At 39.1% G+C, this 10794-nt stretch overlaps 1 protein-coding gene across 1 annotated transcript; it reads right to left on the bottom strand.

The window, feature by feature from the left end:
• Positions 1-1679: 1679 nt before the first annotated feature.
• Positions 1680-2125, bottom strand: LOC125413967 (small ribosomal subunit protein uS8). The gene has a single exon (XM_048455691.3). The coding sequence runs from the start codon at positions 2112-2114 to the stop codon at positions 1722-1724; it is 393 nt and encodes a 130-aa protein (XP_048311648.1). The 5' UTR covers positions 2115-2125; the 3' UTR covers positions 1680-1721.
• Between the last annotated feature and the right edge of the window lie 8669 nt (positions 2126-10794).

Genomic DNA, 10794 nt, shown 5'->3' with positions numbered 1-10794 from the left:
GTCAAGAGCTGTGTGCATCAGCCATTGAATGTTTTGTTCTGTGGTGCAAATACAGCATTGCAAATATTTTTAAAGTCATTTGGTAGTCTCAGCGGGGATGCGTGAAGCATTTTATAAAAGAGTATGATGTCTAAATGACCACTGAATGTCACCTGAAGAAAGAGAAAAATAAACTGTTTGATGGTAAGGAGAGATGACGAGATAAAGGGAACACTGAGCAGAGTAAAGAAAATAGTGATTTCTTGATGGAGGGATTGGGCTTATCAAAGTGACAATGGGAACATTCCACTGGTGCAATGAAAGTAGAACAAGCGAAGACCCTTCGCTGTTGGGAAACTCTAAATATTTAGCCAGATGGATACAGAAATTGAAGAGGAGACGCAGAATTAAACTTCTATGTTTTCGGCGATAGAGCAGCTCATCATAAGGTGACAGGTGAGTCTGTTGAGGAGTTTCCCAAGGTCATCATCCCTCATGGAAACCTGATGCCAAAGTAAGTCACTGGCACACGTCACTGTCTTGGCATTGTCCCCAGAAACACACTGACTACAGCTGATGAGATAGCCCGAACAGGACTTAATGCCAAGAACAGAATAACTATGCCGAGATGTGCTGAGACAAGAAGCACGTGTGTGCTGATTAGGTTTTTGTTGCTGTTGCTGTTTTGTTTTGCTGACAATTTGACACAGGCTGGAATCATCTAGGAATAAAGAATGAGGAGTTGTCTCCATCAGATTGTCCTGTAGGCAATTCTACGGGATATTTTCTTAAAGAAGGATTGGAGTGAGAGCAGGTGGGGCGTGGGTGGGGCCCAGAACACTGTGTGCAGTGGTGGTCCTCTGTTGTATAAGAAGGCAGGATGAACAAGCCGTGGAGAACAAGCCAATCAGGAGCACTGCACCTTGGACTCCACTACAGTGCTTGATGCCAGTTCCTGCCTTGAGTTCCTGTTCAGACTTCCTCCAGGGATAGGTATCTGCTTTCTAGAAGTAGTTGATTGAATAAGCACTTTCCTCCTGCACAGAAACCCCAACTAAGACAACATGCTGGGGTGAATATAATATGTTAATCAACACTATGTGACCCTACTTCATTACTTTCTAATTCATTTTATTTTTTGAATTGTTGAAGACTAAGTCCAGGGCTATGCATGTGCTAGGCATGTGTCCCAACATGATCTCTGACCCTCCCAATCCTCTTGGTTTTTAAATGAGTGAATTCTTTGCTGGTCTGCCTCAGTCTAAAAAAGAATCGGCTTACAGTGGCCATCTCTTCTTGCTGCGGTAACGTCCTGTGCCAGTGACAGGTGTGGCTGGTGACCACATGGCTTCATTATTTCCCAGCAACTTTCCTGTTCATCTCGGAGCTCAAATTCCTGCCCAAAGTAATATCGATTCATTTTCTCCACACATGGATGTTCGGGTACGATAAACCTCTCTGCCGATGCTATCATCCAAATCAGACCAAATCAAACCGAATTAGAAAAAGTTCACGTTTAATAGATACCAACATTCCTGGGTGGCCTTGCAGCCCCGTCACACAGACACACACACCCCGGGAGGAGCTGGGGAAGGAAGACCAGAAAACCACACGTTTGTTCTCTGGGGTACAATTTAAATACATTGTAGACGTGGTCTAGATCATCTCTGAGGAGGGGTCATCATTTGGTGTGCTTTCTTTTTTTTTTTTCCATAAAGGCTTTTTATTTCTGTTTTACATCTCTAGAAAAAGAATCCCAGGATTTTCCCTCCTGTGTGCTTTCGTCTTGCTTCTTCATGGTCCATGATGCCAGCTGAGGTGGTCAGTACAATGAAGCCAAACTGACGGGACGGGAGCAGATTGTTCTGCCATTTTTCTAGGTCTTTGAGTTGCACATCAAATCTAGGGCTTATCACTGCACACTTGTTCAACCTGCCTGTGAGGTTCACAACGATCTTCCCAGCTCTGTGTTCATCAATAATTTCAAATTCACCAATGTAACCATGCTTCATCATCACGGTTAGGAACCGAACGATGACTTTGGAGCAGGGCCTGATGAGGACCTGGCGTTTGCCTCTCTTCTCTGCATTGTTGATACTCTTGAGAGCATCGGCCAGGACATTCATGCGCACCATGGTGGCGGCGAGGGAAGATGGCGGAAAGACTGGTGTGCTTTTTTGTAGGTGGAGTCTGGACTGAGGCAAGTCCCAGGGGAGGGGGCTTGGGATGGAACTTCCACCCTAACAGTAACCTTAATAGAACAGTGTAGAATGAGCCTGAAACACTTTCTTGGGCAGCAGGGGAAAATAATGGAAAAACTAAGCTTGAGCTGCTTCTTTTTTAAGAAACCGTTTATTATTTTTTTGCTTCAGGGTTCATACCACATCCACAAGTGAATTTTATCAAAAGAGAGCACAATTCTTTTACCGTATCCACAAAATGAACGCCCATGGAAACAGTACCAAAAATCAACTAAAATGTTAAAAATGTACAAGAACTGCTAAAGGTGCACTAAAAGATTACAGCTGTGATATCTTGTAAGGTGTACAAGGTTTGGGCTAACATAGTCTTAAAGGGTTTACTGCTAGCATGATTAGACAGAAAGGAAAGTTCATTACTTTTGCAAAAATGATGCCGATCGGTGCTGAGTGTTACCTAATTCAAGGTAGAAAGATAAAGCTCAACAACTTAAACATGGCTGAGAAACCGTCTCAAAATAGTTGAGCATAAAAGATGCTATCAAAACTGTTGGCAAACCTTGGTACACAGTCACTAAAAAGCATGGGCGAGTAAGCCTGGACCAACCTTGGCTTGTGACTGTGTTCAGTGATGCAAGAAAGGATAGTCCTATTGAAGGATGCTGTGTGAGTCAAGTAAAGAAAAAAACTTCTGACCTCCGTGTATATGTGTGTGTGTGTGTGTGTGAGTGCGCGCGCGCGTAAACGTGTGTGCAAGTATGTATACATAATACATTTCCTCTTACTAGATGATGATGATGTATGTGTGTCTATCTGTCTGTCTGTGTGCACACATACACAGAGATCTTTTGTGAGAAAGAAAAAAAAAGTGAATATCAATGAAAATTTTGATATTAATGAGGCTCCAACTTTGCATCCATTGATTAATGGATTGTGGTGGTCACGATTATTGTATAACATTAAATACAACACTACTAACTAAAAAAAGCAAGCACTCGTGGAAAATACGATAAAACGTATGAAGGGCAGTGTGAGTCAATAACAGTTTTGAAAAACTGAGCAGTTTAAAGAATCAGAGTGACATCGAAGTTAAAAGTTGTCTTTAAAGAGGAAGGTGAACGTGAAGGAAATAGTTTAAAAAGTTATTTCACAGAATGCCTCCTCATTCCTAACGGATCTGTTTCCTGGTCCCTAGTGCTACACTGTGTGGCTAATGTGCCCTGAACATGTGATGTTTCTACCAGTAGCTTCAGGACTTTACCACAAAGTGCTTACTTATGGATAAGTGTAAGAAAATAATTATTTATAAAACTTGTGCATAAATTCACATTCACAAATTGTATTGACCTCCAAAATATTCGAGATTGTCCAGGTGGGTGGAAAACGGTGATACTCTTCTATCTAGGGCATAGAAGTACACAGGTGTTGTTTCATGCACAAAGTCACAAAAGCAATGGATGAGATGCCTTTCAGGATTAGTGTTTGAGCAATAAATAGAAAACATACATGAATTCCATGTTTAGACTTGGGTCTTGTTTCTACATTATGTGTATTCTTATCTGAAATAACTTAGATTCTGGGTTTCTTCAACTCTTAAGCATTTTGAATAAGAGATTATCTCTCATGTATATATAATGTGTGTGTGTGTGTGTGTGTGTCTGTGTGTGTCTGTGTGTAGATTCCCATGATTATGTCTACTTAGAGATCTAAAGGTTTTATATAAATACAGAAAGGAAGATATAAGACAACCTACCTTTTGCAAAAGTGAACTAAGAGGCAATAGCTTAATTTTTGGAGCTCTTTAAACTTTTCCATGCATACAAATATTTACCTGAGGCTATTGTTGGAATTTAGATTCCTATCCAGTACGTCTTTGATACAAACTGTGGTTGGATACAGCTTATAAGCTCTATACAATAGGTACCAAATATATGGACAGAGCTGTTCATCTTCTGGCCACATTTTCATAACGAATTCTACAATATACACCATGATGATAGTCATGAATGAGTAACTTAGCAATAATTACTCAAAACATAATGCATTGCATAGAAGCAACAGAATCTGACAGCCCCTATGCTAAGTACTTTAGCAGTGTTTGTATTTAATATTCTTCCCCCAATCATGTATATATTATATAATTTAATAATGTAGAGACAGGACAAATGAGACAGAGAAATTGCATGTCTTTTACAGGGTCCCATATGGCCTAACTCTTCAGTCACATTACTTCCAAAATGGAATTTGGATCCTAAAACAATAAGGCCTCCATACAACTAAAGAGAAAATTGCAGACAAGCATTCATCTTGGTGATGAGTGGTCACATCTTAGCACTGGCAGAACTTTTATTTATTTGAGATAACTTCCAAGTTCAAAGAGCAGCAATCAAAGGGCTCGGCCCAGAGAAGGAACAATTCAGACTTGAAATCTCTCTGTTTGCTTCCTGCTCTGTGACCTGAGTCATCTCACCCTGATGTTTTCTAATTTCCTTGTGTGTGAAAAGAAATTAGCATCATTGGGTTTAATGATATGCTGAGAAACCTATTTTATAATACCTAACACAATGTCAGTCACATGCTAGTTGTTAAAATTACTTAGGATCTTTTTTTCTATTTTGATACCTTGCCTAATTTCTATTTAGTTGTGAATTTTGCAGCACAAATTGATTACGTACTGATTAAAGTCAAAAGCAACTTATTTGCTCTATACAGCAAAAACATTTCTTAGGAGATTTGGGAGCCACCTACTCCAACATATTCTAATGCTCTGTTTAAGCAAGGGGACACTGGATACTCCTTGTCACTTTGCTGAGAACATCTGGATGAAAACGAACATGGGGCTGTTTACAGCCATCAAACATTAAAGATGGGTGTTGCATAAAGAAAGAAGTCACGTTAATCAAGACAATGCTGTAAACAGCAGAAAATTCTGACTATCTATTGTTATTTTGAAGTATAAGAATGTACAGCAGAATTTGTTCCAAAGGGCCTCTTCATAATGATGTAGTGAGCAATTTCTTCTGTGCAAGGATTCAAGCAATATCTCAGGAATGTGCTGCTTTAGGGGACATTTGCTGTGCACATGAATCAAATTAGTCCTACAATAAAACATTAGTCTAGTCCCCCGGGGATAGTATTTCTTTAATTTTTTTTTTTTGTCACTTAATAATTGTTGCTAGGAGATTCTGGAGACCAACTTCAAAAAACAAAATGCAACTTCCAATCATCAAATGCAACTTCCAGTCATTTAAATAAAGCTCAATGCAAAGTTTTATTAAATAGGATGATGTTTCGTGGTCATTCATCTTCATCAAGGAAGAACACATAGCCTCAGCTCCAGGAGAAAATTTTATGAATGCCTGCCTATAACTATTTGTTTTATGCATAGTCTCAAACAGTCTGCCTGACTCATATTTTCTTTCAACTTGACAATTCACAAGCAAAGAAGAGGAAAAGACAGGAACTGAGAAGATAAAGGTAGGAAGCAGTTGAATTAAAATGAATACTCTGTTTATACGTCATGGCTGTTAGCCTGGTCCTTCTGTGGAACTCCTAACAGTGGGAGCAGGAGTGTCTCTGGCTCTTTTGCCTGCTATTGGGATGCTTTTTCTCCTACTGGTTTTCCTTGTCCAGCCTCGAGATGAAGGCTTTGACCTTGTCTTATTGTATCTTCTTTCATTGTGTTTGGCCGTTGTCTTTTGGAGGTCTGCCTTTTTCTAAAGGTAAATGGAGGGAGAGTGGATCTGAAGGAGAGGGGTGCTGTGGGAGACCTGGGAGAAGTGGAGAGAGGGAAAGCTGTGGTCAGGATATATTATATAAAAGAAGAATCTATTTTCAATAAATAAAAAAGGAAATAAATATTTTTATATAATTCACAAAACTTTATAATAAGTTATTTAAGGGGAAAATGGTTAATCCTTTAAAATACAGGCCTATCATCAGTTTTTTAAGAATCACTATTAATTACTAGTGTTCTGAGAGAATTTTCTCACCTTTTGTTATTGACTTGGTTCTTTTGAGTCAGCTCTTAAGCAACTCAGACTGATCTTGAGTTTGATGCTGAGATTGTTTTTGAGCTCCTGTTCTTCTTTCCCCCAATTACCATGTCCTGGGATTCCAGGAGTGTGTCACAGCACCCTGAGGAAATCTTCAGTAAGCCTTGCAGTTTAACACAGGACAAGGGTTGTTGTGAAAGCATAATGGAAGAAAGCTGGGTAAAGGATTAAAAACATTTTAATTGCTTCTTATTAATCAGACACAGTCATAATGAATGCAAATATATTATTCATGAATTATCTCTTCTGCTATGGATTCACAGAAGTACAGAGAGATTAAAAAATCTTTTTTCTCCTTGTAAAAATTAGATCTTACCATTCCAGCGAATGACTCAAGCAAAGACTAAGACTGATGACCTTAGTTTAATTCCTGGGACCAGATGGGAGAAGACAAGAACTGATTCCCACAAGTTATACTCTGTTCTCATACTCAGAACATAGTACATGTGTGCCAACACACATCTGCTGTGGGAACTCCTTCAGCCAACAGCCTTTAAGATACCAGCACATTTGGGCATGGTCTCTTGTACTATAAATATTGACATAAAGCTTGTGCGCTCTCTCTCTCTCTCTCTCTCTCTCTCTCTCTCTCTCTCTCTCTCTCTCTCTCCCTCTCTCTTCTGCTGGATTTGGTTTCTGTTCTCCTCTCATGTAGAGGACTATGATCTGTGAGTCTATCCCTAAATAATCAACCTTTTATTATTCTCATTTCTGGCTAGTGTGGAACTACTTTATAGCATTCATCTATATCTGATACCCCACGTTGGGCACCATTTTGTAGGCAGAGGCTGTTCTTCATTTCCTAATTGCCCATATCCAAAATAATCACACAGAAACTATATTAAATACAACACTGCTTTGCCTATTAGCTTAGGGTTCTTATTAACTAACTCTTACATCTTAAATTAACCTCTTTATATTATTTTACATTTTACCATGAGGCTTGTGGCTTATTGGTAAGGTTCCCAGGTGTCTGACTCCTTCAGCAGTTAGATGGCATCTCTCTGACTCTACGTTCTTTTCCCCTCTATCTCTGCATGGAATTTTGCCTTTTTTTTCCTATTCTATGTTGCAATAGGCCCAAAGCAGCTTCTTTACTAACCAATGGTAATAAAACATATTGACAACATACAAAGGGGGAATTCTGACATTACCATGCATGGTGTCCAGACAGGATAACCAGGATACAAGAAAAAGGGCTACCAAACCTTGCCAAGACAGGAGAAGATGGTTTTGAAAATTTTCCTGCCTCTGAAAATGGCATGTCATTTACTCTAGGCCTTAGCCATAGTTGGTTACTTCAGCATTACAAATGAGATTTTGGGTGATTGCCCAGGTAGTCAGTTGTCTCTGTCATTTATTGCACATTTTGGAAGTTGTTTGATTGTACTTCCTATTTATTCAAGCAATATTATTTCCCTTCTCTGGTCTTCTATGGGGCTGAAGACTAGTTAGTCATAGTTACTTTCCTCTCATGACTTAACCAAGTCATTTCTAATATAAGACTTAGACTTCTTAGGCTAGAATAGCTATTAAAACATTTAGCATATGTTTCTTATTTGATATTGCTTATGCTGGTTGTAATTCTAATTTTTATACTTGATATTTGTCCTTATTGTATATAGCTTTGTATTAGGCTTAGAACTCTCCTATTTAGACAAAAGGAGAAGGTGCTGTGGGAACTCCTTCAGCCAATATCCTTTAAGATACTAGCCCACTTGGGCATGGTCTCTTGTACTATAAATGTTGATGTAAAACTTGTGTGGTCTCTTTCTCTCTCTTGGCTTCTGGATTCAGTTACTGTTCCCTGCTCATGCAGAGGACTGTGATCTGTGAGTCCCCCCTGAATAAAGAACCTTTTATTATACTCAGTTCTGAGCTAGTGTGGGACTACTTTATAGCATCCATCTACACACATCACATACATACATTAAACAGAAATAGATAGATAGATAATTTGAAATAATTTAAAGAGTATTAGAGACTTCCGTATTCCTAAGAAAAATTGTTCTTTTTTTTGTATAAGAAATAGATAAATTGCTCTGACCAAGGAAATAGGTATGCTAACTGCAGATCTTTACCTATTCTCCCTCTTCTCCAAATCAGTTTCCCCATTCTCATCCCTAGCTCTGCAAGAGACCACCTACTGAGGTTTCTTCCCTCCACTGCCTCCTCATCTCCAGTGGATCACACAGATCTCCCCTCCTGCCTTCCCTTACCCACTGATGACTTTTTCTCAGGCTTCAATTCAATCAGACAATTCCTGTGAACCCTCAGATCATTCTACCAGGAAAGCAGGTAGGTAAACTGAACGTCTTCACCTTTCCATTCATCCCCCTGAGTTCAATTCCCTGATCTCATCCCCAGCTCTATCGTAAACTTCCTACTCTGGCCTCACTCCTTACCCGAATTCCCAGAGAACTAAGCATATTCTGGTGCTTTCCTCCATCCTGTGAATCCTGTCAACCCCCAAGTCTACTCCAGCCCTTAAGTATTAGCTCAAATATACAGAAATACATTTTGTATAAAAACTCCAGTGGCAACATATATGAGATCCCAGAATTCCCTTCCAGGCAACACACAACCACTACATTCCCTTAAGAACCACAGAGGACAATAGAAACCAAGAAAAATATTACTCACCTGCACTTAGAATTACAATCTTCCCAAACCCAAATGCATATATACAATATAAAAACCAATCAATAACAACCATGACAGTATGTTCTTACTAGAGCCATACCATTATTGTTCCAACATAGCTGAAATATGATAAAAAATACCTTAAAATAGCTTTAATGAATGTGATACAGGTTCTTAAAGAGGAAATGAATAAAACAAGAAAATCTATGAAAACACAAACAGTAGAAGGAAATGAACTGCAAATGGAGGTTTCTCTTCCACTACCAATTCCTAAATAAATACTCAAAGGATTGTATTAATTATAAAAGTTTGGCCAATGGCTACGGTTTATTACTAACTAGCTCTTATTTTTAAAATAACCCATTTCTATTCTTTTATATTTTACCACAAAGCTTGTGGCTTGATAACGCATATCTTACTTCTCTGGTGGCTGCTGACTCATTGACTCCACCTTCTTTTTCCCTTTATTCAGTTTGACTTTCCCATCTGGTAATATCCTGCCCTAGCATAGGCCAAGATAGCTTTATTCATCAGGCAATAAAAGCAACACATGTTCACAGTGTACAAAAGGGCTTTCTACATCAATGAACAGTTTGTTCAAGACCTGAATGTGAAAACAGAATCAATGGAGAAAACCCAAACAAAGGAAAATCTGGAAATGGAATATCTAGAAACTCAAAAAGAAACCTCAGAGGCAAACCTCACCAATAGAATATAAGAAATGGAAGAAAGATTCTCAGTTATTGAATATGCAATAGAAGAAATTAAATAAAAATGGTCTATAAGTTTCTTTTCTGTTGAGCCTTTATATAATTTGTGTATCAGAGTAACTCTGGTCACACAAAACCAATTAGATAATGTTACTTCTGTTTCTATTTTGTGGAATAATTTGAGGAGGATTGACAAACTCTTATTTGAAAGTCTGGTATAATTCTGTAATAAAACCATCGGGCACTGGGCTTTTGTTGTTGCTATTGGGAGACCTTTAATGACTTTGCTTATTCAACTTGGGGTTATAAATTTGTTTACATTGCTTATATGATCTTGATTTAACTTTGTTAAGTGATATGTATTGAGAAAATTATCCACTTCTTTTATATTTTCCAATTTGGTGGAGCACAGGTGTTTAAATTATATTTTTATAATTCCCTGGATTTCCTTAAGATCTGTTATTATGTTCCCGCTTTCATTTCAAGTTTTGTTAATTTGGGCATTCTTTCTTTGCCTTTTAGTCAATTTGGGTAGCAGTTTGTCAATCTAACTAATTCCTCAAAGAATTCACTCTGTTTCCTACAGAAATTCCCAAGAATCCACAAGGATGACCCAGCTAATACCCTAAGTAGTAGTGGAAAGGGTACCTGAACTGACCTTCCCTTTTAATCAGATTGATGACTACCTTAATTGTCATCATAGAAACTTCATCTGATAACTGATGGGAAACAGATGCAGAGACCCACAGCTAGCACTGGGCTGAGCTCCCAGAGTCCAGCTGAAGAGAAGGAATAGAGATAATATGAGCAAAGGGGTCAAGACCAGAAGGGAGATACCCACAGTAACAGCTGACCTGAGCTAGTGGGAGCTCACTGACTCTGGACTGACAGCAGGGAACCTGTTCAGGACTGAACTAGGCCCTCTGAATACGGGTGACAGTTGTGTGGTTGGGGTAGTCTGTGGGGCCACTGGCAGTGGAACCAGGATTTATCCCTACTCCTTGAACTGGCTTTTTGGAGCCCATTCTCTTTGGAGGGATACCTTTCCCAGCCTAGGTATAGGGCAGAAGGCCTTGGTCCTGCCTCAATATGATGTGCTAGACTTTGTTGATTCCCCATGGGAAACTTTACCCTCTTTAAGGAGTGGATGAGGAATGGGGTGGGTGAAAGGTGGGGGGAGCAGGAGGAGGAGGAGAGAGAGGGAACTGG

This window comes from Myodes glareolus, chromosome 23 (genome assembly GCF_982192425.1).
Source record: "Myodes glareolus chromosome 23, mMyoGla1.1, whole genome shotgun sequence".
In the NCBI taxonomy this organism is placed as follows: Eukaryota; Metazoa; Chordata; class Mammalia; order Rodentia; family Cricetidae; genus Myodes; species Myodes glareolus.
Note: the sequence above shows the minus strand (reverse complement) of the source record. Positions and strands in the feature narration are given on the sequence as shown.

Coding starts and splice junctions, on each gene's coding strand:
- LOC125413967 (XM_048455691.3), bottom strand. CDS start 2,114: ATGGTGCGCATGAATGTCCTGGCCGATGCTCTCAAGAGTATCAACAAT.